Source organism: Pyrus communis, chromosome 16 (assembly GCF_963583255.1).
Source record: "Pyrus communis chromosome 16, drPyrComm1.1, whole genome shotgun sequence".
In the NCBI taxonomy this organism is placed as follows: domain Eukaryota; kingdom Viridiplantae; phylum Streptophyta; class Magnoliopsida; order Rosales; family Rosaceae; genus Pyrus; species Pyrus communis.
This window is the reverse complement of record NC_084818.1, coordinates 6,403,895-6,430,542: the sequence shown is the minus strand read 5'-3', so window position 1 is coordinate 6,430,542 and position 26,648 is coordinate 6,403,895. Positions and strand designations below refer to the sequence as shown.

General features: G+C 38.5%; 4 protein-coding genes across 4 annotated transcripts; all 4 read left to right on the top strand.

Annotated features, from left to right (window-relative positions):
• The first annotated feature begins 2,919 nt into the window (after positions 1–2,919).
• LOC137720073 (heat shock cognate 70 kDa protein-like) lies at positions 2,920–5,003 on the top strand. Its single transcript, XM_068459082.1, has 2 exons — positions 2,920–3,269; positions 3,577–5,003. The coding sequence occupies exons 1-2, from the start codon at positions 3,050–3,052 to the stop codon at positions 4,932–4,934; spliced, it is 1,578 nt and encodes a 525-aa protein (XP_068315183.1). The 5' UTR covers positions 2,920–3,049; the 3' UTR covers positions 4,935–5,003.
• A 9,048-nt stretch (positions 5,004–14,051) lies between these two features.
• On the top strand, positions 14,052–16,197 carry LOC137721163 (heat shock cognate 70 kDa protein-like). The gene is made up of 2 exons (XM_068460271.1): positions 14,052–14,451; positions 14,755–16,197. Exons 1-2 carry the CDS (start codon positions 14,241–14,243, stop codon positions 16,131–16,133), a joined length of 1,590 nt encoding a protein of 529 aa, XP_068316372.1. The 5' UTR covers positions 14,052–14,240; the 3' UTR covers positions 16,134–16,197.
• A 2,113-nt stretch (positions 16,198–18,310) lies between these two features.
• LOC137720423 (KIN17-like protein) lies at positions 18,311–19,812 on the top strand. The gene has a single exon (XM_068459492.1). It carries the CDS (start codon positions 18,429–18,431, stop codon positions 19,611–19,613), a length of 1,185 nt encoding a protein of 394 aa, XP_068315593.1. The 5' UTR covers positions 18,311–18,428; the 3' UTR covers positions 19,614–19,812.
• Positions 19,813–23,048: 3,236 nt separating this feature from the next.
• Positions 23,049–26,102, top strand: LOC137720169 (very-long-chain enoyl-CoA reductase-like). The gene is made up of 4 exons (XM_068459184.1): positions 23,049–23,379; positions 23,653–23,692; positions 24,599–25,353; positions 25,790–26,102. Exons 1-4 carry the CDS (start codon positions 23,311–23,313, stop codon positions 25,856–25,858), a joined length of 933 nt encoding a protein of 310 aa, XP_068315285.1. The 5' UTR covers positions 23,049–23,310; the 3' UTR covers positions 25,859–26,102.
• The last annotated feature ends 546 nt before the right edge of the window (positions 26,103–26,648 follow it).

The following is a 26,648-nucleotide window of genomic DNA, read 5'->3' as shown; positions in this document are numbered from 1 at the left end:
ATGTATAATATTGTAATATTTAAAAAATGAGATATGCGATTGTGATGCGATCTATAATTGAGATAATTTTTTGTAATTTACCTTATTTCTAATTTTGAATGAATCTAAACCAAAATTTTGTTGGCACTCTATAAAAAAAAAATTATCGTGTTTACGAAGGAAAGTGATTTTTGACTAGTTTTATTTTCTTCATGTGCACTTCTAAATCAAATGAGAATCAAAAGACAAAAGTATAAGAATATGAGTGCAGGAAAAAAAAAAAAAAAAAAGTTGAAAGTCATGGGTTCGCTAATATGGTACATGAGTAGCAGCTCCTAATTCTTTATGCTATTTTGGGGAACAAATTAAACTCATGATTTCTCTTAAAACAGAAACGATGGCAATGCAGACACAGGGTCCTAATCAATCTGTCTTGTTTCTAAAAATTAAAAGTGTATTTCATCTATGGACAAGAAATCGGAACAAACTTTGGTTCCAAAGGCCAGGACCCGGCACGCAGACACAGAGACCTTGATGGTGCTGAGGAAGCAAAGATGGGAACATTAATGCTTCCTCCAAAACTGCCCGGATTATTACTATTGTATTCAGGGTCCTGATCCTTGTCATACTGGTTACGTCTTTCGTGCTCCTTGCCACCATTACTCAGGAAGTAAACAAGCTCAGGCTACAAAAAAGGCAGGTGCCTCTGCTGGCCTAAATGTAATGCGTAATCATCAGTGAGCCGACCGCTGCAGCGATTGCTTATGGACTTGGCAAGAACTCTGGCTGGTATATATAGGAAAAGAAATGTGATGATATTTGAATTGGGTTGTGGTACTTTGGCCGTTTCACTACTAACCATAGCGTATTGCGTTTGTGAAGTAAAGGTCACTGCTGGAGATATACTCATCTCCGATGTGAAGGCTTTGATAAGAAAATAGTGAATAATTGTGCTGAACAAACAAAAGGAAACATAAAGTCGACATTCATGGAAAATGCATGTGAGAAGGCATAAAACCACAGTTGTTTTTTGTGTAACATATGAACTAGTAAATATATATGTGACTGGGCATAAAACCACAGTTGTTCTACCATTTCTCAGCTGGCAGGCGATAATGTTCCTCTGCACGCTCCGATAAAGCTTATTTTTCTGTCTACCAATTTTCCAAAGCTGCTTTAAAAAGTCATCGAATCAGAAGAATTCTCGGAGGAGTACGTAGCTACTGAGAGCTGTGCTAGGTTTCTATGTGCAACAGTGCAAGTCCACTTCCGCTTTCTGTATGTGTAACTAATTTGCCGTTTTGTTTTCTGTTCATAGTTCAGTCCACAAATAAATGTTAAACTCTGGATACTAGCTATCATTTGTCGCAGTTTTGTAGAACTAAATAAAGTTGTAAAGTTTTCTCATATGAAAAGAAGGTAAAGTTATAAGGTAGCAAAGGTAGTAAAGAAGGTAAAGTCGTAAATGTAGTAAAGACAAAGTGACGTAACACGAAATTGAAGAAATACAAGTGTAATTCTTTGAAGAATCAATAGTCTGGAATCCACCAAATTGAAGAGAAATACTAAGGGCTTGTTTGGTATTCTACTTGAATCTAACTTTTTTAACTCAAAAACAATTTTCAAGTTTTAGGTCTTAAAAACTTGTTTGGTATAACTATTTAAAAAAACTGAATTCAAAACTAACTCAAAAATATAATCTATTATCTAAAAACATAAAAAATGAGTTTTTAGAATTTTTAAATTTAAACTTATTCCTTTCTTTTCACTCCCTCCTCCCCTCATTCCAAATCTATCTCTCTCTTTTCTTTTTTTCTTCTCTTTTTTTTTCACCTTTTTCGTCTCTCTTCCAATCTGCTGTTTTCATTCTCTCGGTTCTTTCTCCCACTCTTCTTTCTCTTTATCTCATCTGATCCTCTCTCTTCTTTCCCTTTCCTTCAATCATCTCTTACTTTCTTTCCTCCTCTCTCATCTTTCTCCCTCTCATAATACTCCATCTTTTTAGATCTCTTTTGTCTAGTTTAAGTCGTAAGATTTTTAATGTGCTTGTATTACGGGGGTGGTACACCACGTCATTATATATGTGGAGACATTTGAAAAATAAAATGTATCTCCACATATATGATGACATATAGTGTATCACCCTGCATTTCGGACACATTGAAATATTTCCCATTAATTTGGCATAAACAGCCAACAGAAAATAAAATTTGGGAACATATTGGATTCCAAGGTTTTTTGCACAAGAAGTTAGACAAGCAAAACATAAATGATTGTTCGTTCCCAAGCATAACATAAATGAAGAAGATTACTTAATGAAGAAGATTACAAGATTACTATACATGGCTTCTTTATATTTGGAACTTAATGAACCAAAAGTGTCCAAAGAAAAAGAATAACCTCTCAGGCCGCTCTATGTTCCCCATAATATCTTCTACCTTCAAGCACATAGATTATCTTGATCTTCTTACTCTGCTGCCTAAGAGAAGGGGGTGGACTAAACCGCACAGTGAGCTAACAATAATATGGTTCAAATTCACTTTTGATGAGAATCAAATCCAAAACCTCTCACGCCAAATTTGTATTAAGCACTTCAAATTCAAATTTTGTGCTTTGGCATTGATGAACCTTAATTTGGCATAAACAACGAACTAAATATAAATTGTTGCTCCCTGCACAACTATTTAGACAGAAAAAAGATAAATGATTCCACATTTCCCAAGTATAAATTAATTCCCCAGCCAAATTCATCTCCCTATTACTCTCTCTGCAACAGTTTTTCTTCTGCTTTATACTTACTGTACATTGCTTCTTTAAATTTGGAACTTAATAAAGAAGATTACTTCATGAAGAAGATTACAACTTACTGTACATTGCTTCTTAATTTAAATTTGGAAATTAATGAACCCAAAGTGTACCCAAAAGAAAGAGATAAAAGAATCAAAAGTGTCCTATGTTCCCCATAATATCTTCTATTTTCAAGCACATAATATTCTGTTTTATCTTCTTTCTCTGCTACCATTCAATTCTCTTCTTTAGTACCATTCTTCTTCCAGTTTCTTAGCTTAGAATGGCGGGAAAAGACAAAGCTGAAGGTCATGCAATCGGGATCGACCTGGGGACAACCTACTCGTGTGTGGCCGTGTGGCAGTATGATCATGTAGAAATCATAGTGAACGATCAGGGTTACAGGACAACTCCATCTCACGTTGCCTTCACTGATGCCGAAATACTGGTTGGTGATGCTGCATTTAACCAACTCATCAGAAACCCTTCCAACTCCATCTTTGGTAAGGTTCTTCCCACTCGTACTTTCCAAATTGATAATCAGCTTTTCTAAAATCGATAATTACACATATTGTGTTATTTTAATAAAAGAGGCTGCAAGATTTGTCTTAATTTTGTTATGGTGATCTTAATGGGAGGCTTAAGATTGATGCTTAAGAAGTCATAGTCGAACTACAATGATAGTATTAATGTTTGCACCAGTATTCTGATTCAAATTATTGTTATTCTATACAATTTTTTTTCACAAATTTTTATTATTATTTTAATTTGTTAGATTAATTGTTTTCTAATTGTGGCACCAATTTTTAGATGCAAAGCGGTTAATTGGTAGAAGATTTAGTGACGCATGTGTTCAAGATGATATTAAGTTGTGGCCTTTCAAGGTCATTGAAGGTCCTCATGATAAGCCTACGATTGTGGTCACTCACAAGGGCCAAGAGAAGCAGTTTTCTGCTGAAGAAATCTCATCCATGCTTTTGGGAAAGATGCGAGAGATTGCTGAGGCCTTCCTCGGCTCAACTGTTAAGAATGCGGTCATCACAGTCCCTGCTTACTTCAGTGACTCACAGCGTCAGGCTACAAAAAATGCAGCTATCAGTGCCGGCCTAAAGGTGTCGCGTATCATCAATGAACCAACTGCTGCAGCGATTGCTTATGGCCTTGACAAGAAGGCTGGCTGGTACAGCAAGAGAAATGTTATGATGTTTGATTTCGGTGGCGGTACTTTAGATGTGTCACTAGTTACCATTAGTTGCGGCGTGTTTGATGTGAAAGCCACTGCTGGGGATACTCACCTTGGAGGTGAAGACCTAGATAACAGAATGGTGAAGTACTGTGTCGAGCAATTCAAGAGGAAGGATAATTTAGACGTGACTGGAAACTCCAAAGCACTAAGGAGGTTAAAAAATAGTTGTGAGAAAGCAAAGAGGAGACTTTCATTTACGTCTTCAACAGACATTGAAATTGACTGTTTGCATGAAGGTAGTGATTTTTATACAACTATTACTCGGGCAAAATTTGAAGAACTCAATAGGGATTTCTTTATCAAGTGTATGGAACCGGTGAACAAGTGTTTGGAGGATGCTAAAATGGACGTAAGCAGCATCCACGATGTTGTTCTTGTTGGTGGCTCTTCGAGAATTCCTAAGGTGCAAGAACTCTTACAAAATGTCTTCAAGGGTAAGGAGCTTTGCAAAGGCATTAATCCGGATGAGGCAGTGGCTTACGGTGCAGCTGCTCAGGCTGCAGTCCTGAATGGGAAGGGAAATGAAAAGATTCAAGACCTCACTTTGTTGGATGTCATGCCGCTATCACTCGGGGTGGAGACTGGGCGTGAACGGGACATGACTGTTGTGATACCAAGAAACACTAAAATGCCCGTCAAGAGGAATTATACTGTTACCACTCGGCATGACAACCAAGCAGTTGTTAGATTTGCGGTTTATGAGGGCGAGAGTACAACAACAGTGAATAATTACTTTCTGGGTGATTTTAGGCTCAAAGACATTCCTCCAGCTCCGAGGGGCGTTCCTAAATTCAATATTGTCTTTGATATTGATTCCAATGGGATTCTGAACGTATCAGCTGAAGACGTGTTGACCGGCCAGAAGAAGGGGATAACTCTCACCAATGACATAACTTGTGAGGGAATTGAAAGAATAATTTAAGAATCTTATGTCATGCTACAGACTGAAACAGAAATTGTTTTACTTATGTGTGCCTACTGTGTAATTTATATTGATAAAATGGTTCTAATGTTTCAACTATTATGTTAATTTTGAATTCGTGCTTTCACACGTTTACCCTTTATTTATATACCTATAACAATTAGGCTTTTAATCTTCCAAAATAAAAAATTAATAATTTGGGTTTTTGAAACAATGACCTAATCCTTCATCTAACAAACAATGCACAAAACCAATACAATTATTTACCAAGATTCTAAAAGACGTTAGGCACTTGTCGGGCGGTAGGCTGGGGCCTATTGCTAGGCAGCTAGGTGGGGTCTAGGCGGGCGCCTAGACAGACTAGGCGGATTTAAGTAAATCCATTATATTTCGTGTAAATAAATGTTAATTTATACTTAAAATATATATAATTTCATCATAAACTACAAAATAGAATGACATATATTATGAAGTTTTAATTTCATCATAAACTACAAAATAAAATGACATATATTATGAAGTATTGGAACATAATGAAAACATGGGAACAAGCATATAACATGTGCTCATTTTAAGAGTAATGCCAGGGAGACTAAATTTATATACTAAAATTGCAAATTAAATGATGTGTTATCAATAAGAAATGAGCATGTTTATCAACATTTAAGTAATAATCCAATCATCAACTTCCATGTTATTTAGTTTGTTGATGCACAAAATCGCCGAGGACTTTGGTACAACAGAAAGTGTGAAGTTTATGACCTTCGCTAGGTTGCTCTGGTCATTAGTGTGGATAAATATGTAAATGAATAGAGACAGGGAAGCAAATAACACAAGATGTACGTGGTTCACCCAGATTGGCTACGTCTACGGAGTAGAGGAGTTCTCATTAGTTGTGAAGGGTTTACACAAATACATAGGTTCAACCTCTCTTTTAGTGAGTTCTAGTGAATAGTTTGGTACAAATGACATTAGAGATTATTGTGGGAGAATGATCCCTTTTTATAGAAGAGAGTTTCTAGCTTTGTTCTGACATTGACACGTGTCGTGTTGTGATTGGCCTCTGGTATCGACACGTGTTGCGCTGTGATTGGCCTTTGATACCGACATGTGTCGTGTTGTGATTGGCCTCCTGGTTGGAGGAAAAGTCTTGTGGGTCTTTGACGGTATGCTGTTGACCGGTGCTTAGTAGTTTCGGGATTGGTCAAGTATGGTACAAACAATGCTCCCCTAAGTTCCCGAGTGAGGGAAACTCCTCGGTTGGGGACTTGCAAAATCCAAGCCATTGAGTAATCACGAAACTTCCAAGTACTGAAGTGTGGTGTCACCTTCACTTGCCTTCTTTGTCTTGTAAGTAGATGTGACATCTTCTTTTGGAAGTATTTTTACTTTATCTAGGAGTGGTATCTTTGGTTGGCGTTGACGCACAAGGTAATGTATCATTTTCATTTGAAGCTTACTTGTAGTTTCGGGTTTGGTCAAGTGCGATACAAACCATATAGTAGAAGTCCCCCAAGTCTCTAAGCGAGGAGATCTGCCAAAGGAGGTGACAGACAAGGTAAGCAATCAAGGTTCCAAGCAATCAGTCTCAGATCGGTAGGTTGATCTTGGGTTCTGGCTGATTGTACTCATTCTCCCTGTCTCTCATTCAGCAATAAGGATAAAGCGAAGACACATGGAGAAGAGATGATATGAGGTACTCTTGTTTTTGGAGAAGATGGACGAATCGGCACGTGCTTTGTTGTACTTGACTTTCCACAGGTGTATTCTTGAACTGGACTGTAAGGTTTTCTGGTTTCCTCCAAATAAGTGAGCCAACTCCAGAATTTGAGGGTCAAAATAAGTCCGTCAGACTTGGAGTATGTTCGATCTTGATGATATGGGATACTTTTGCTGTTTGACAAAGTAGTAGATGTAGTATGACGAAGCTTTGTTCTTCGACGACAGTGCTAGCAAAAGGCTGTTGAAGCTTCTCGATCTCTTCAATTAGAGCAATGATGCCGAGCTTGGATTTGACTTAGACTCTTCCGTCTGGATTGTGTAGTTCCATAAGAAAGGCGTCGTGCTGTAATGATCTGTTCTAGCTCGCCGTTGAACCTTCTGCTTCAATCTTTGGTATAGCAGAAATGGTGCGCAACCTTTGCATTTAAATGGTCATTCAGAGCACTACTTCTCAGTGACTCATCCATGCTTGGCAGCTTTAGTGTAAAGAGCCAATATCGTACCAACTGTTCTGAGGTATTTACCGAAAGAATTCATGACCTTGACAACAGTTGAGGATGAGTACTCAAGAGCAATGCTAGGCAAGCGACCATGCAAAGGTTTCAGGCAATCAATTCTAGATCGGAAGTTTGATTTCAGGTTCCGACTGATTGCATTCTTTCTCCTTGTCCTGCAGGTGAGAGCAAGGGCAAAGGAAAAGATAGGGAAAAAGCATGATATAGGATACTCTTGCTTTCAACCCTGATGATATGAGATATTCTTGCTCTGATGTGGCTGGTTGGCATGACTGCCACCTTGCCAGTAAGGCTCTGGATGTCTTTTGAGGTTACTGGTTCTTTCATGTCCATGATTGCTTTGATCTTCTCGGGGTTAGCTTCAATGCCTCGTTGGCTAATCATGAAGCCCAAGAATTTTCCAGAGCCCACACCGAAAGCGTATTTGTTGGGGTTCAACCTCATTCGATACTTCTTCAGGATGGAGGAGGTTTCAGACAAGTTGGCAATGTGTTGGTCAGCATGTTTGTTTTTGACTAACATATCATCAACATAAACTTCCATGTTTTTCCTAATCTGTTCAGCGAACATTGAATTGACTAATCTTTGATAAGTCGCCCCTGCATTCTTTAGGTTGAATGGCATGACTTTATAGCAATATAGTCCTCTATCAGTGGTGAAGGTCATGTGTTCTTGGTCCGAAGGGTTCATGAGGATTTGATTGTACCCTGAGTAAGCATCCATGAAGCTTAAGAGTTCACACCCTGCTGTAGAGTCTACAAGTCTATCAATGAGAGGAAGGGGAAAGTTATCCTTCGGGCATCATTGGTTTAAGTCGGTGCAGTCGACACACATTCTCCACAAGATCTTTTGAAGCAAGAGACTTTCCTTGATCGGATGTTTCTTAACAAGGACCACATTTGCTACCCACGTTGGATAATTGACTTCACGGATGAAGCCTATGCTTTTAAGTTTTTCAACTTCTGCCTTCATTGCTTCATATCGTTCAGCATCATAAGATCTTCACTTCTGTCTCACCGGTTTGGTCTTGGGATCAATACTCAAGCGATGACAAATGATATCGGGGAAATGCATGGCATGTCCTCGTATGACCAGGCGAAGACTTCAGTGTTCTCTTGCAAAAAAAAGATCAATGCCAACCGAATGGGTGGTGACAAAGTGGTGCCAATCTTCACTATGCGATCTGGATAATCTTTTGAGATAGAGACCTTCTCCAACTCTTCAGCAGGTTGTGCTTGCTGGGTGAAAGAGTCATCTCGAGGATCGTCAGGTTGATTGTTACCACCGTGAATATTCAAGTTGGCTTTGTCCGAGCTGGTCTTGATAACTTGGTCATGTATAGAAAATGTTTCTTTGGGTACATGTAAGTGTTTTTGCTTGACTGAAGTGTTGTAACATGACCGTGCACTAAGTTGATCTCCTCTGATGTAACCATTGCCATCGAGGGTTGGAAATTTCATCAACAACATATGTGTGGATACCATGGCCTTGAGATCATTAATGCCTGTGCGCCCAAAGATGACATTGTATGTCGTTGGACAGTCAACCACCAAGAAGTTAGTGGTGATGGTGGTTGTGTACGGGCATGTACCGATGGTGAAGGGTAAATGTACGCTCCCTAAAGGTTGCACGACATCACCAGAGAAGCTTATCAGAGGAGAAACCGAGTGATCGAGCAAGTGTTCAGCTACATTAAGTGTTTTGAAAGCTTCAGCAAACATGATATTGACTGACACCCCCGTGTCTACCAGGATTCATCGTACATCAAGTTGGCTATGTGAGCCTCCACAATCAGTGGGTCGTTGTGAGGATAGATGATACCTCTTTCTTCCTCAGGGTAGAAACATATTGGATCCCAGTTAGGTTTTTGATACTTGCCTCCCCTGATGTCTTCCACGTGAAACACTTGGTGGCCAGGCTTCAACGTTCGTTCATTGTTTTTCATGGCCCTGTTGGAAGATTCAGATATGGGTGTGCCACCGCTTATGGAATAAATCACATTCACTTGGCGTTGGTTGCGGTTATCCCTTGGAGGGTGAAGAAGGAACTGGTCAATTTTTCCTTCACGTGTTTGGCCCACTGCATTGACTGCCTGGGGACGGGTATTATCGTGGTGATACCTTTGGTTATCGCGATAGTGCCCTTTACTCTTTTTATTAAAATGAGACTGGTGAGGATGAAAGTCTTTCCTTTTGCCCTGAGAATGATATGCCTGTTGACTTGGCGAGGTATTAGGTAGGGCAGGGGGAAGCGTCGCTGCTGTTTGGAAGGTTAAGGTCTTCTCATTCGGTTGGATTTGGCTTCCACTCCCCATTTGCTGATAAGGGATGGCTGTAGGGAGTTTCCCTTGATATGTCCTTGCCTCGGCGGAGGCATGGTTATAAGCCTGTGCCATTACCTCAGAGTAAGTCTTCCAAGTGTTAGCATTGATCATGTACTTGAAGAAACAGTCGCGTAGGCCTGCTGTGAAGGCTTTAAGGGCGGTATTGTCATCTGCCTCAGCGCAGCGAGAATACTCATGGCTGAAGCGGCCGGCATACTTTCGTAATGACTCATCTAGCTTCTAGCGAATAGTGTACAAGTCATCTGCGTAATGCAAGTGATCTGTCTGGAAGATGTGTTGAGAAACAAATAGTTTCCTCAGTTCCTTAAATGAGTCTATTGTCTCAGGCGGAAGACGACAATACTAATTCAGAGCTCCGCCAGAGAGGGTAGAGGGGAATAGAAGACATCGTTCTTCGTCAGTGTGCATCCGGTATGCCATGGTGGACTCAAAGAGGTTAAGGTGTTCAATTGGGTCCTCCCTTCCTGTAAGCCAAGCTTCTGTTTTGTCTTTGCTTAGAGGGGGATGTCGATGATCCTCCTTGTAAGAGGGCCAGGCCTAGGTTGGTTCCAGTCAGGTATTTCGGCCTGACGTTCGGCCTTCAACTTGTTTACTTCCTCAAGGAGTTATAGGACAAGGGGGTCCTGAGTGGAGTCAGGTACTGTTGGATTCTTCTTCCGTAAGTCTCCATCTCTTCTTGGAAGTAGGAAAGCTTGATCAAGGGCATGGGATTTTTATTTAGACTCACCGTACTGACTTCCAGGGTGAGCCTGTCGAAACGCCCCCAAGTCCCCCGTACCTTCATATTCCTCTAGGACATGTCGTTCATTCCCTAAATTGGCAATTGGCTTGGGGCATGGGAGAGGACTGAACCTTTCAGAAACCCTTGGATCATTGACCTTCGAGTTTATGTGGATGGAGTTCTCTCGACGTTGCCTCAAGAAGTCCCGACAGTCGCAATAAACGGCTTTTGATCCTTCTACTCATTCTGCAAGAAGGTGTCTTCCTTTACTTCTCCTGCTTCGGGTAGAAGCAGCTGGGTCGAGAGAGGTCTTATGTTGATTAACACCTTGATGAGTAACTCGCTCCCCATTAGGGATATCCATGTTGAAGGCAGGTGATCCCCCGTGTTGGGGGGCACCCAGGTGGTGGTTGACTTCCCCGGGGGCGATGAGTTCGTGTGTTTGAGTATGCCTAGCTTCATAGAACATTCCGAAGAGCTTCTCATACTGCTCCTGGAGGATCTCATTCTTTATCGCTATCTTGTTGTTCTGAGCTTCTAGCTCATCTACTTTAGCCTGAAGAGCAAACCTCTTTCGTTCCTTCTTTCGTTGCTTTGCACTAAGTGCGAGGGGGGTGTCGTTCTGCTTGTTGTGGCTCCCTTCACTCCCTATGTTAGAGAGGGGTGCCTGGTCGAAAGAAAGTGTGCGAATGGTGGAAATCAGCTTGACAAAGCTGGAGAGAGTAGGAATAAGTGTAACTTCTCACAGACGGCGCCAAATGTTGATGCACAAAATCGGTGATGACTTTGCTACAACAGAAAGTGTGAAATTTATGACCTTTGCTAGGTTGCTCTGGTCATCAGTGTGGATAAGTATGTAAATGAATAGAGATAGGGAAGCAAATAACACAAGATGTACATGGTTCACCCAGATTGGCTACGTCCACGGAGTAGAGGAGTTCTCATTAGTTGTGAAGGGTTTACACAAATACATAAGTTCAAGCTCTCTTTTAGTGAGTTCTAGTGAATAGTTTAGTATAAATGACATTAGGGATTATTGTGGGAGAATGATCCCCTTTTATAGAAGAGAGTTTCTAGCTTTGTTCTGACATTGACACGTGTCGTGTTGTGATTGGCCTCTGATATCGACACGTGTTGCGCTGTGATTGGCCTCTGATACCGACATGTGTCGTGTTGTGATTGGCCACTTGGTTGGAGGAAAAATCTTGTGGGTCCTTGACGGTATGCTATTGACTGGTGCTTAGTAGTTTCGGGATTGGTCAAGTATGGTACAAACATAGTTTACAAAACTTAGTCTCCCTAGCATTACTCTTTAAGTATTCAACAAATCTCTTACAATTTATTTATAATAAAAAATGCAAAATGAAAGTTATCTATTTTCTGTCTAAGTAAGTTGCAACCTAGGCGGGTGCCTAGGAGGGTTTGGGCGGGCTAGGCTGGTGCCTAGGCGGTCTAGGCGCCATTTCTTAATTTTCAAACACCTAGGCATTAATCAGGGCAATGGCCAACCGCCTAGCACCTAGGTGGCACTAGGTGAGGATTTTTAGAACAATGTTATTTACACACTCTAATAGAGATGCATCATATTAATGATGGAACTAGGATCTAAAAACGAGAGGGCCAAAAGAATGAATCTATAAGTAAAACATACAAATTTCAACAAATATATAAACCCTTGGAAAAGTTGTGCGAGTCCATGGCCACTGCAGGCTCAACATTAGGAGAAATTTTTTATTATGACGAGGAATATGGGTGGTATACCACGTATGTAACATCCCACATAACCCAAGGGAGTGGATCCTGTAAGCCTTATATGTATATTCCCATCTCTACCTAGCACAATGCCTTTTGGGAACTCACTGGCTTCGGGTTCCATGGGAACTCCGAAGTTAAGCGCGTAGCGCGTGAGGGCACTCCCATAATGGGTGATCCACTGGGAAGTTCTCATGTGAGTTCCCAGAAACAAAACCGTGAGGGCATAGTCGGAGCCCAAAACGGACAATATCGTGCTACGATGATGGAACGAGCTCGGGATGTGACAATTTGGTATCAGAGCCTAACCCTAACCGCGTGTGTGCCGACAAGGACGTCGGGCCCCTAAGGGGGGTGGATTGTAACATCCCACATCACCCAGGGGAGTGGATCCTATAAGCCTTATATGTATATTCCCATCTTTACCTAGCATGAAGCATTTTGGGAGCTCAGTGGCTTTGGGTTCCATGGAAACTCCGAAGTTAAGCGAGTAGCGCGCGAGAGTAATACCAGGATGGGTGACCCACTGGGAAGTTCTCGTATGAGTTCCTAGAAACAAAACCGTGAGGGCGTAGTCGGGGCCCAAAACGGAAAAAATCGTGTTATGGTAGTGGAGCGGGCCCGGGATGTGGTGGACCCCGGGTCGGGATGTGACAACGTATTTTTATATAAGTGATGGGAAATTTTATATTTTAAGTTATTAACTTTTTAACACACATATCCCACCATTTGTATAGTGGCATGTGGTGTACCACCCCGTGTATCAGTCATATTGAAAAATCTCTCCAAAATCAATCCACCCTACATCCTATCAATATATGTCAAATTCACTTGTATATATGAATGTGTGTTGACAAGTGTATTGATTTTATGTATTCAAAGACAACAACAAATTAACATTTTACCAAAATTTATACAACCAACATGTTTTGGGACCTAGATGACGCCAATATGAGATTCATATTCCTATCTCCACTCGGTTTGTCAAGGGACAAGTTAGTCCTTTCCTGCAGTGTGGCATTAGGACCATGCTGGACTTCAATTTGATATTATAAGGCCCTTACATGTTTTTTCCTTTTTAAAACTTCCATTTATCACTTGCACCTTGATCAAAACTTATTTGCTCTTCATTGTAAGTGGTGGATTGCCTAGTGGATATGGCTCTTTTTCAACTCACTACTTTTTAGATGCAAGCTATCTACTTCCGAAGATATTTTCTGATATAGCTTAGAGTAATGGTATTGCTTGTAATAAATAAATTTAAAAAAAAAAAAAAAAAAAAGCCTATTTGTTCTTCATTTAGTGCCATGAAATTCCGAAGACATGTATATTTGGTTTGTGGTGATATATGTACAACTAATAATTTTGTATATAAAAATTCGTTTTCTTAGTGTGGGAAGGGAGAATTGAACTTGAATATTGGGTGCATGAGTAAAAGCTCTTACATGCCCCTTGCAAGTATTATTTATTTATTTTAACTCTGTTGATGCTGCAATTTTTTTGAATTTTAGAAAGTGAGACGGCCAGTAGCTTAATTTGATTTGGGTTGTGTAATTAAAGGAGTTGCAATTGATAAGATTAACCGTAGAAATTTGTTCTTATTGTTTTCTCGTTTCGCGCTTTGGCATGGATGAACCTAACAAACAATTAACCAAAACTATAGGTTGTTCTTTGAGTTTTAGCGCTGAGAATGCTGAGAATGTCAGGAGAAGAAGAGAATTCTCCCAATTTTCCAAATCTGCCTTAAAAAGTAATCGAAACAGAAGAATCTCGGAGGAGTACTTTACTTAGCTAGTGAGATATGTGCTAGCTTTCTATGTGCAAGTCCTGTTCCACTTTCAATATGTGCAACTAAGTTGTAGAGTTTTCTCAGAAAAAAAAAAATAAAAAAGAAGGTAAAGGTATAAAGTAGTCCTTATCATTTATGCTTTTTTTTTTTTTTTTTTTTTTTTTTGAGTAATCGTTATCTTTTGTGCTTTGATTGTTGCATAATTTGGCATAGAACAGGCAACAGAAAATAAATTTTGGAGACTTATTGCATTCCAACGTTTTCTGCACAAAACTTTAGAAAAGCAAAAGATAAGTGATTCTTCGTTCCTAAGTTAGATCTAACTTATGAAAGACACCACTCTGAACTCTTTCTCTTCCCCACTAAACTAGCCAGACTCACTCTCCCCAGTCCCTCCCTATTACTTTCACTGAAAACAATTTTCTTCTCTGCTCTTCTTCTTTATCGTGTTCCCGTGCAGAGAATGGCAGGAAACGAAGGCCACGCTATCGGGATTGATCTGGGGACAACGTACTCGTGTGTCGCAGTGTGGGAGCACGACCGTGTGGAAATCATAGTGAATGATCAGGGTAACAGGACCACTCCATCTTGTGTTGCCTTCACTGAGACTGAGCGATTGGTTGGTGATTCGGCCATCAACCAAATCATCAAGAACCCCACCAACTCCATTTTTGGTTAGCTCCTCGTTTATCTGCTATTAATTTAACAGTAATTAATTTCAGATAGGTTCATGTAAAATGCTTATATGCTTATTTCTTATGGTCATGCTAATAATAGAATTTTTTTTTTAATACAATAAAAAGCAGTAAGTATGAACATTATGAAGTTGAATTATAACCATCGCTGCAGTGTATTTTGTCGTTAAGATGAGTTATTCATTAAATATTCGAATTACTCATCTTACTGACCAACATAGAAATTGTTCTTTCTTTCTAGGATTTTTTTTTTTTTTTTTTAAATTAATCATTTATTTGCAGATGCAAAGAGGTTAATTGGTAGGAGATTCAGTGATGCCACTGTTCAAAGTGATTTGAAGCTCTGGCCATTTAAAGTTACTGAAGGTCCTGGCGGCAAGCCCTTGATTGTGGTTACCCACGAGGGACAAGAGAAACATTTTGCTGCCGAAGAAATTTCAGCCATGGTTCTATCGAAAATGCGGGAGATTGCTGAGGCCTACCTCAACTCCACTGTGAAGAATGCAGTTGTCACTGTCCCTGCTTACTTCAATGATTCACAGCGTCAGGCTACAAAAAATGCTGGCAACACTGCAGGCCTAAATGTGATGCGTATCATCAACGAACCAACTGCTGCAGCAATTGCTTATGGCATTGACAGGAAGGCTGGTTGGTATTGCAAGAGAAATGTGATGATATTTGATTTAGGTGGTGGTACTTTAGATGTTTCGCTACTTACCATAGGTGATGGTGTGTTTGAAGTGAAGGCCACGGCTGGAGACACTCACCTTGGAGGAGAAGACTTCGATAACAAAATGGTGGACTTTTGTGTTGAGCAATTCAAGACGAAGCATAATTTGGACGTGAGTGGAAACTCTAAAGCACTAAGGAGGTTAAGAGACGCATGTGAGAAAGCAAAGAGGAGGCTTTCGTTTATTTCAGCCACTGACATTGAAATCGACTGTTTGTATGAGGGAACTGATTTCTATACAACTATTACCCGTGCCAAATTTGAGCAACTGAATATGGATTTCTTTAACAAGTGTATGGAGCCAGTGGAGAAGTGTTTGAAGGATGCCAATATGGAAGTAAGCAGTGTCCATGATGTTGTTCTTGCCGGTGGATCTTCTAGAATTCCCAAAGTGCAGCAACTATTGCAAGATGTGTTCAAGGGGAAGCAGTTGTGCAAGAGTATCAATCCAGATGAGGCAATTGCGTATGGTGCTGCTTTCCAAGCTGCAGTCTTGAATGGGAATGGAAATGGGAAGCTTCAGGACTTCACTCTTTTGGATGTCACCCCTTTATCACTTGGATTTGAGTGTCTTGAACGTGGTTGTTCGAAGTTATACATGAACATTGTGATTCCAAGAAATTCTAGAATTCCAGTCATGAACAAAACTAGTGTAACTACTGTTTATGACAATCAAGATGCGGTGGATATTTCTGTTTATGAGGGTGAAAGCAGCATAGCTAAAACCAATAACTTTTTGGCTGAATTTACCCTCGATGGTATTCCTCCTGCACCGAAAAATGTTCCTTCATTTGAAGTTTGTTTCAATATTGATGTCAATGGTATCCTGAATGTCTCCGCCGAAGACAAGTCCACCGGCCAAAGGAAAGGGATTACAATCAAGAGTGACAGTGACATTAGAAATTTTGAAGGAATTGAGAAAGTGAACTAAAGACGTATTTGGTAGGCTGGATCAGATTGGCATATTAGTATTGGTATTAACGATCAATTAGTTGAATGAAGCGTTGTTTGAGTTTACATTTTGCATTCCGATCTTAAATCTTGATTATGATGAATTTTGATGAAGTTTTAATAGACTTTCATAAATTCTATGTGAATTTTGTGTAAATTTCTTGAAAATCTCATAGGGATCAATTCGGAGAGGTATGATTTGTCAAATCTTGATTGAGGACACCCTATTAAACTTTGTGGGCTCTATTAAAATTTAGATCGAATACATCCGAATTTCACTTTTATAAAACTTTATAAATCCTAATTAAATATAGAATAAATTAGGTTCCATTCCCAACCACTAGGCTAAAATAAGTCATGGGAGAAAAATATATCTATGGCTAGATTCCTCTCAAGATTTAAGCTGGTTTAAATTATTCTGGACTACCAAACTATCGTGTTTCAAACATTTTAATTTTTTTACTTATAATCTAACGGCTATAATTAAATGAGAGTAAATCTAATGGTAAAACAAAGATTTGATAGCCCAAAATTAAATCTAACGTCTAAAATAATTTAAGAAAATTATTAAACTAGAAGTAACCTAAAACTTTATAAATACCTATGTATTTGTTTGATTTTTAATTACTTATCAGAATTTAAATATTTTTATATTAAAATGTTCATAAAAAAAATTAGGACAATCGACATAAATTTTATTTTCAAAAAATTTACCCAAAAAAAATTTGGCTAAAATTATTATTTAATAATCTCGGGCTAAAATTTTAAGGATTGGAGAAGAAAATCAGTTTCTGGATTATGGCTTGAAATATTCTGCCTTAAATTTTTAAGCTTTATCCCCAAGGGTTGGAGATGGTCTAAGGTTGTTCCTAAAATCAAAATTTGCTTTGATATATGTCGATGATAATGACATCCTCAGTGACTCTGTTGAAGATATTTCCACCGACCTGAAGAAGAAGGTTAGAATTGACAATAACAGAAGAACTAATTACGAAGGAATTGAGAATGTGGTGTAACTTCTTGCATCCCAAAGGGAAATGGTTATGTTTCTGCTTGATTAAATGTAACTTTTTTTTTTTTTCAAAGATATCATTGAGTTCTAACGAGTGTCTTCTTTCGTAGGTTTGGCTTGGCAAGTTCTAGATTTGAGTAAAGAAAAATGTGAATTTGGGTTGATAGTCTGGAAACTAAAGATAAATAGGCAATTAAAGACTGATAATAATGGATTTAGGGTCAAGTACATTTTGCATCATTACGTTTGCGGTCACTTTCAAAATCGATCATAGGGCTCCCAGTTTTCACATTGCAACTCAACATTTTGATATTCAACAAATTTCACATTTTTTTTGTGATTTTCACTCTTCTTTTTATATTTAGACTCTAATTGAATAAATCAATGTAGAATCACGAGATATAAGCTAATAAAATGTGAATAGGAGTGTGAAAATCACTATCAATATTTTTTTAAACAATCATTACTTATCAAAAAAAAAAAAAAAAAAGCGAGAGTGTGAAAATCACAATCTATCTTGAATATAACCTTAATTTATTCTCTTTTGTATGATAATAGTTATTGGAATAAGTTTCGTATTATTACGTCAACAGTTAATAGTTCACTAAACGCAAGTGGCCCTTTATCATAATAGTAAAAATGAGTTGAGCCCTTATATGATGGTGTGGGTTCGAACCTTGTTAGTGACTAATCTAACAAAATTTATCATTTGACAAAAAAAAAATTTAAAAGTAACAGTTCACTAAACATAAACCTAATAATGTGCAAATTGATCGCATTATTTTCTTTGTTAAAAAAAAAAATTGAAACCTAGGTGCTTAATAGCCACCAATTTTCCTATTATCTTCTTTGTTAAAAAAAAAAACAAATAAAGGATTATTATTATTTTTTTTAATAAGGAAAAGGATTTATGGCTCATTTGTGTGTACTTTAAAAATGTATAAAAACAATTTTGGTCAAATTAATTTTGAGTTTCAAAAATACTGTAAGTATATTTTGAAAGAAGCAGTTTAAGATTTGTGTGGATTCTATAAAAAACACATATATGATGCTTCTTTCAAAAATTACAATCCACTTAAACTTTTATTAAAAATTAATATAAAAAACATTTCCACCAAAATCATTTTAAAACTCTTTCGATATGGAAAAGGGGAGCGTCGCGAACTCGAGTGTTTGCTCCGGTTCCTAGGGTTTTATATTCCCAAATTCCCCAAATCACAATCCCAATTCAAATCCCATCCAATTCTCTGCCCTAAAATCCTCATGGGAAAGAACGATTTCCTTACACCGAAGGCAATCGCCAATCGAATCAAGGCCAAGGGACTCCAGAAGCTCCGATGGTACTGCCAGATGTGCCAGAAGCAATGCAGAGACGAGAACGGATTCAAGTGCCACTGCATGAGCGAGAGCCACCAGCGCCAGATGCAGATCTTCGGCGAGAACTCCAATCGCATCGTCGACGGTTACACCGAGGAGTTCGAGCGGAGTTTTCTTGATTTGATGAAGCGGAGCCACCGGTTCAGCCGTGTCGCCGCCACCGTCGTGTACAACGAGTACATCAACGACCGCCATCACGTGCATATGAATTCCACCGAGTGGGCGACGCTGACTGAGTTCGTGAAGCATTTGGGGAGGACTGGGAAGTGTAAGGTTGACGAGACGCCGAAGGGTTGGTTCATTACGTATATTGATCGGGATTCCGAGACGCTTTTTAAGGAGAGGTTGAAGAACAAGCGTCTTCGGGCGGATATGGCGGATGAGGAGAAGCAGGAGAGGGAGATTAAGAAGCAGATTGAGAGGGTTTGTCAGTCTATGCCGGTGGGTAATGGGTCTGATCAGGGTTCGGAGGCTGAGGCCAATCAGGAAGTGAAATTGGAGCCTGGGGTTAAGATTGGATTTGCGCTTGGGTCCTCGAAACTGGGACCTAAAGAGAAAGGGGGGAGTGCGAAATTGGTGTTCGATGAGGTGGAGGATGAGACGAATGAGAGAAAGGTTAAGAAGGCGAAAGATGGAAGTGGCAGTGACGCCAGAAGCTTGGCTTTGGAGGAGTTGATGAGGGAGGAGGAGAAGAAGAAGGAGAGGATTAATAGGAAGGATTATTGGTTATGTGAGGGAATCGTTGTTAAAGTGATGAGTAAAGCCTTGGCTGACAAGGGTTACTATAAGGGAAAAGGGGTTGTGAGGAAAGTGATTGATAAGTATGTTGGGGAGATTGAAATGCTTGAAAGCAAGCATGTCTTGAGAGTTGACCAGGCTGAGCTTGAAACCGTGATTCCGAATCTTGGGTGCCTTGTGAAGATAGTCAATGGGGCTTACAGAGGATCAAATGCAAAGTTGTTGGCGGTCGACACAGATAACTTTTGCGCTAAGGTGCAGATAGAGAAGGGTGTGTATGACGGTAGAGTGCTTAAAGCCGTTGAGTATGAGGATATTTGTAAACTTGCGTAGTGAATTTGGTAGAATACTTGTCTATGATGACCATCTGCATTTCAGATACGTTACCCTGTTTTGAAAGTCTATTCTGATATTACTTATCTCTGGTTGTATGTTCAAGAAATTATCTTTGTTCATGTTCAGTACTAGAGAAGCATGACTTGAGAGTTTTATGATTGTTTTTGCAATGTTTATCACTAACAGTTCTGGTTTATTTAAGTTTGTCGACAATCTGTTGCCAATTGTCAATTCTTGTGGTTATATACATAAATAGTATAATTACTTACTGATATAATATGGATATTTACACTGCATATAGCAATCAAATATGCAATTTTTACAGTACTTATAAGAAAACAAAGAAAAGTGGGAATTTTAATCACGCTTTGCCTAATTAGATGCTGTTTGTGTTTTTGTATTCTTTTATTGTCCGTGATGATGTTGCCCAATTTTTAGTGCTCTTACTCTCGACCAATCCATCTTACCAAAACATTGCAGAGTTTCCTTGTGACCTGTTTTCTTACTGTTTAATATCAAGAGTTGGACATGTAGGTGTGGCTGAGCTCTCACTTTTGCACTTAAGCATAAAGTACTAAGCAACTTTAGCCTCCTCAGATTTTGCTGCCATTTATGAGGTTTTCATGACGTCTTAGTATTCATTACTGGGAGTCTCTACTTCAATGATTTATAGTGTAACTTCCATTTTGGTAGTATGAGACTTCCTTTGACTCGCCGCTACCTGCCTGCATTCTAGTTTGGTTGGTTATGGAATTGAGCCTTCGTTCTGCAACTAGTTTTGGTTGGTTATGGAATGGCGTCTTCAACTAGTTGATGTCTGAAAATTAGGCATTTTGTGACGGAAAAGTTGAAAATTAGACACTTTTCACTGACTCAGGAAATGTGTTTTGTGCCACCTTGAAGTCTTCATTACAATTGCTGCCACACATGACTGATTGCACAATTCTCACCTTACCAGTTCTTTTCAACTGGAATTCATTTTGTTATTCGTTCAAGATGGTATGGAAAAAAGAAAAACTAACGAAAAGTTCAAAAAAAACTTTAGTTTTAATGAAAAATGACAAATAAAGATGTAGTTAATAGTATAGGGAAAAGTAAAAATATAGTTTTTCGTTAAAATTCTCATGGAAAAATTGTACTCAGTATATTCATTCTGCCTATGATGCACGTCCTGATTCTTTTTGGCACTTATCTAGAGTCCAGAAACTGTGGGTGTTTTTCTGCTTGTGGAAACCCATGGTTCTCTCTAAGCCAGTGGTACATGGTTCGTTCTTTCTGTACGATTTCGGTGCACTGTTAAGACTCTTCTTTCTAATACATCTTTTCTGCGTATAGACGAGCCGAGGATTGACACTCAGAGTAACTCTATTGTTGCAAAGGCCCCTAGGGCAAGTCACTATTGAATAGTCTTCAATGAACAGTAACTGTCTTTTACATCTCAATTCTTACACTGAATAGCTCTGGCATTAGGCAATAAAATATTAGTATTTTTATTTTATAAAATAATACAAAATAATTTTATTTGTAATTTCGGATATGATTTTTAATCGGTCTCGTTGTACCACGTGTAATTAAATAAGAAATTACAACTCAAAGTATTTGAGAAAATATAAAATTATGATGTAAGTTGGAAGATAATGATAACATATTTATTGAAAAAATTAAATCTTTTTATTTTTTTGTTTAATTTTTTCGGATTTTTTTATTGATTTTTTACTTTTTTTACATTTTTTATTTATTTTATTTATTTTTATTAATTTTATATTGTGGCCGACGTCAACCATTCATCACTTGGGCCTCAAGTTCTCGGGCTATGGATTCGTGCCTGGGCTATCCACCGGGCCTTCCCCAAGCCCCATTGCCCGCATGGGCTAGAGCTAATTGTTGGGGCTATTGCCTCATTTATGTTGCTTGTCCATCGGGCCAAATACACCGGTGGACTTGCTCTCAGAGAAGGAGAACAGACCACTTATAAATATGGTGAAAGGAGTCGACTGATATTGTGATTAAATTGACCAGGTGTTTGTTTGTGTACTAGGGTTGAGAGAAATAGCCGGATTCACAGTGGAAAGATGCACACAAAGGGTGGAAAGTTGGAAACAATGAGATATTAAGCTGCAGGTCTGATGGATTTATTGTGTGAATTATGGTATGCTGTTTAGTTTTGATCAGTAGATAGAAACTCCAATGGAACCTTGGAACTGATCAATGATATATGAGTCGATAAGGTCACATTGGATGGGCAAACTGGTAAGGAGTTCTCGAGTGTGGCAGCCGTATAGGGCAGCAAACTTGAAATTCTGTGACAACCGTGGGGTTGGGTGGGATCAAATATTGGATTCAAGAATTTTCACTGTTAAGTGACAGGAACCTCATAGCAGATCCGCATAGGTGACTAGGGCCTCTTATTACATTGATAAGAGTAATGCTATGTAGACTACTTTTTTGAATCACATTGCAAGTTATGTTGTGTCAGTGTGTCACCAATAAGAAATAAGCATGTTAATCAATATTTGAATAATAATTCAATCTTTAATAATCACGTCATATGGTTTAAAGTGACGTTACATGAAATATGAAGGGATAATGCTCTGCACCTTCCTAGTGGCTTCTCCTACCATGCCATTAATGGTAGGTATGTTAGTAGCTTAACTAATGTCTTAGCCATTTAGTGTTAGTTAAAAGCAATAAATCTATAAATTTTAGTTAGGGCATTGAATACCTGCAACAACGGCTTAACTAATTTGATAAATTTGGTATTAGTATTGACTTACGTGGGCCAAATTATTAGTTAATAATCATCATTCGACCATATATATTGAAGTTTTTCTTTACACAAATAAGGTCCTCAACATTTCATTTCATAATCGAGAACACTTTTAAATCTTCGTTTTGAATAAGAAAGCATTCATTGGACCCAACAATTGATAGATGACGAGTACGTAGATTTTTTAAGTTCTCTCATTAACATTAATAGCTGTGAGGATAGTTACTAACCATGGGTGGGTCATTTATGACATATCTTGTGTTTAACATGTAACGACTAAAAAATATAAGGGTTTGCACATTAAAATTTGTAATTTCATGCTTAAATAACAGTCATGTGCTTGTTGTACATACATGTGTCATTTCAAGACTCAACAACCAAGTATCATTCTGATTCATTACTTCTCTCATTCTAAATAAGTAAACATACTTCGATAATGAGAATCGAACGTCATAAGCGTAGTAGTTTAGCACATTCAAATATTGATGACAAACACTAAAACAACATGGGTCAAGATTGGATTGGTTATTAAAAACATGGCCCACCATAGAAAATCCCTTCCAAACTTATTCACATGGATTAGTCACTAGTGTACATGTTCGTAGGAGTTTGGGGTTAAGTGTTGTTCATCAACCTTGATAGTTAGCTATCCTAATTTCCTACCCCAACCACACGCCATTAATATCATACCATCCATCCGATATCCCCCAAACTAACTCTTAACACCCAGACAACATTTCACGTCGTTATTAAGGAGGAAGATAGCCCATTTCCGGATCTCACTCTCACCCTCATTTCTCTCTCTTTCCGGATTGATTCGCACTCTCTGCAATTCGAATGGAAATTGCGTGATTTTTCTGAAAGAATTAAAAGGGTTTGTTGCTTGATCGATTTGCTGAATTGGGTCGCTCTCACTTGCTGTCGACGATGAAGGTGACCGTAGTTTCGCGGAGTGGCCGAGAAGTTGTCAAGGGCGGCCTTGAGCTCACTGATTCTGTATGCTTCTCTTTTATCTTATAGCTTTGTTGTTCATCGACGTATCTGTTGCATTTCTGAGAAAACAAAGCGTTAATTTTTGAATTTTATGCTGGACGGGGTTTTTGGAAAAATGAAATACTTGATTGCACTGGATGGGAAATTTCGAATTTGGGTTCCGTTCAGTTTAGTCAAAGATTCAAGTTTTGGATGAGATTTTCAAATTTTGGTTAGGTTCAGTTTAGTTAATTGTTAGCTTTTCTGAGTTTGATTGTGTCTCTGTTTGTGTTGCAGGCCATTGTAGCTGATCTGCAGGATGCAATCTATAAGCGAAGTAAGTGTTCTGGATATGCTTCTTCTTGCTATTGGACTTGTATAGCTAAATAAGTAGTCTTTTGAGAATTGAGATTGATTTTTCGGGTTGATTATCGTCTTCTAATTAAACGATAAGATTGATTGAGGGCTGTATTTATAGCTTACAATTTGTGACTTTAAAGCTTGCTGCTCTGCATCACGTTTGCTTTAGTTTAGAAATTGAGTTTTGCATATGCATCTTTTGCCGGTTGTATTATTTTTGTAGATGCAATCATGTAGTATTGTATTTTCATGAGATTAGTAAGTATTGCTCTTGTTTTGCAAATATTACATTATCAAAGAACAAACTATATGGTAACATCCTTTAATCCATATGAGCTATAACTTATAGATGCTAATGTAAGAATTTAAAGTATGAAAGTTAGGGGAAATTTTGAAGAACCTTGTTGAATGCCAATAAGATAGCTGATTCACCTCAATTTCCCCCGTCAAACGCCTGAAATAGAGAATGTACTAAACAAGAGTAATTGGTTATGCTGTTTTTTGAATACCGAAAATGTCTGATGTACTTTGAGATTAATATCATTGGAATTTGAAAGAAAATGAAGATTAAATTAGGAAACTTTGGTGTATAGTGCACGTTCTTTAGTTTAGAAATACAACTACTTAAACCCGTACAATCTTTTGGATTTGTTAGCAAGATTGGAACTTCGGTACCTGGCCTGAATTATTTGGTGTTTACATCTGTTATTTTTCTAGGTATGTTTATAGGTTGGTTTATGTCATTGTTGATGCTCCGTCATAATTAATTCCTTATGTGCCTTGTTCCGTTACAAACTTCAAAAAGAAATTTGTGTTTCTATAAGCGGCTCTAGTTATTGTAAGATATTTCTTTCTTAAATGATTTTATGTCTTATGTCAACAGCCAAAAAGTTTTACCCTGCAAGACAGCGGCTTACTCTCCCTGTCCAACCAGGATCAAAAGAGAGGCCTGTTGTCCTTAGCTACAAGAAAAGTCTCCAAGATTACATCAGTGGGAACTCAGATAACTTAACTGTGGTGTTCAAGGACCTGGGGCCACAAGTGTCCTACAGAACACTCTTCTTCTTTGAGTATTTGGGCCCTTTGATCCTTTATCCCATCTTTTACTACTTCCCTGTCTACAACTACTTGGGCTTCAAAGGAGACCGTGTCATCCAGCCGGTCCAGACATATGCTCTATACTACTGGTGCTTCCACTACTTCAAACGTATTATGGAAACATTTTTCGTACATCGCTTCAGCCATGCAACCTCACCACTCTCCAATGTATTCCGGAATTGTGCTTACTATTGGAGCTTTGGCGCTTTCATAGCTTATTACCTGAATCACCCGCTTTACACCCCTGTTAGTGACCTCCAAATGAAGATTGGGTTTGGTTTTGGGATAATATGTCAAATCTCAAACTTGTATTGTCATATCCTGTTGAGGAACCTGCGAAGCCCAGATGGAAATGGAGGATATCAAATCCCACGGGGTTTTCTGTTCAATATTGTGACGTGTGCAAATTACACAACAGAGATCTATCAATGGTTGGGCTTCAATATAGCAACGCAGACAGTCGCTGGTTATATCTTTCTCATAGTTGCTGCTTCCATCATGACCAATTGGGCGCTTACAAAGCACCTACGTCTTAAGAAGGTAATCTTCTTGACTATTGCAATCTACAAATCAAATACTTTATTCGCTACACTAATAACTGCTTGTGTTTGTTGCTTAAAAGTTCAATCTCCTTGTTAGAGAACAACTCTATGCATGCATATAGATATGTTACAGTTTCATGTATAGATTGAGTATCACTGCATGGCTGGGTTAGTTTGCGTGCATGATTAGTAAATGCTTAGTAAACTGAACTTCGATTTCACGATTGTTGGTTCTTATTATGTTTGATGACTTTTGTAATTTGATTTCATCAATATTAGCTTTCTCGACAGCATACATTTTCCTGCTGCTATTAGTCTGTTTGATAGAACTGGGGAAAAACCATATGTTATGGATAACATATTAACATATGTATGTTTTATTCAAGCATCGGAATGCATTTAACATGATTTGTTATAACACCTTGCCATCACAGATATTTGATGGGAAAGACGGAAGACCCAAGTATCCACGCCGATGGGTGATCCTACCTCCATTCCTGTAGAAGCGATTGGCTCCTGGATTCCATTCACCCATGCCGGCTTGAGGGAGTTAAAATCTCATATTTACTTCATGATTTATCGTAGCATTCCATTTAGATATTGTTCATTTGAACTACGTAGGATTCGCTTGTTGATCATCTTGTTCTTGTTTGAACTGTGTTGTAATTTGCACTTGTTGACTATGAAATTTCTCCTTTTTCCCCCCTTAAATTCTTGGTATTTTCTAATTGAAATCAATAATTTCATTAGAGCTTTACAGGATGCAATGCTTTTTGGATGTTGGCTGATGAAGGAATAGTGTTAAATTTTAGTCATCATAAACATGAACAATTAGCATATGTGGGTTAGGTCCAGTTGAGTGAGGGTCATCGCCGGATCCTCAAATCACATCTGTTCATCGTACATCGTGCAGTCAAAAAATCAAGTTTTTTATTTAAAATTGAATATAAACAGTAACTGATGAAAACTGGTTGCACGATGTACGATGAACAGATGTGATTGGAGGATCCCCGTGATTCTCTCTTGGTACAATTGATCAAAGCTCGAATCTTTTTCTCTTTAATATATGTTAGAGTAGCTTAGAATCTCGTATCGGTCCACGCTATCAGAACACATTCAAGAAGAACATGGCTTAGCTGGTGACAGTGAGGATTTGTATTATGCCAACGACATTTTTATGACTTTTAAGTGGATCCTCATAGACATCTAAAAATGTTGTTCATTGCCATACCTTTTACTCAATAATGTTTTTTTAATGTTGTCGCGGATGCATCAAAGCTTTCTGACATATTG

Coding starts and splice junctions, on each gene's coding strand:
- LOC137720073 (XM_068459082.1), top strand. CDS start 3,050: ATGGCGGGAAAAGACAAAGCTGAAGGTCATGCAATCGGGATCGACCTG. Junction 3,270..3,576: donor CCCTTCCAACTCCATCTTTG/GTAAGGTTCTTC, acceptor ACCAATTTTTAG/ATGCAAAGCGGTTAATTGGT.
- LOC137721163 (XM_068460271.1), top strand. CDS start 14,241: ATGGCAGGAAACGAAGGCCACGCTATCGGGATTGATCTGGGGACAACG. Junction 14,452..14,754: donor CCCCACCAACTCCATTTTTG/GTTAGCTCCTCG, acceptor ATTTATTTGCAG/ATGCAAAGAGGTTAATTGGT.
- LOC137720423 (XM_068459492.1), top strand. CDS start 18,429: ATGGGAAAGAACGATTTCCTTACACCGAAGGCAATCGCCAATCGAATC.
- LOC137720169 (XM_068459184.1), top strand. CDS start 23,311: ATGAAGGTGACCGTAGTTTCGCGGAGTGGCCGAGAAGTTGTCAAGGGC. Junction 23,380..23,652: donor GCCTTGAGCTCACTGATTCT/GTATGCTTCTCT, acceptor TTTGTGTTGCAG/GCCATTGTAGCTGATCTGCA. Junction 23,693..24,598: donor GGATGCAATCTATAAGCGAA/GTAAGTGTTCTG, acceptor TTATGTCAACAG/CCAAAAAGTTTTACCCTGCA.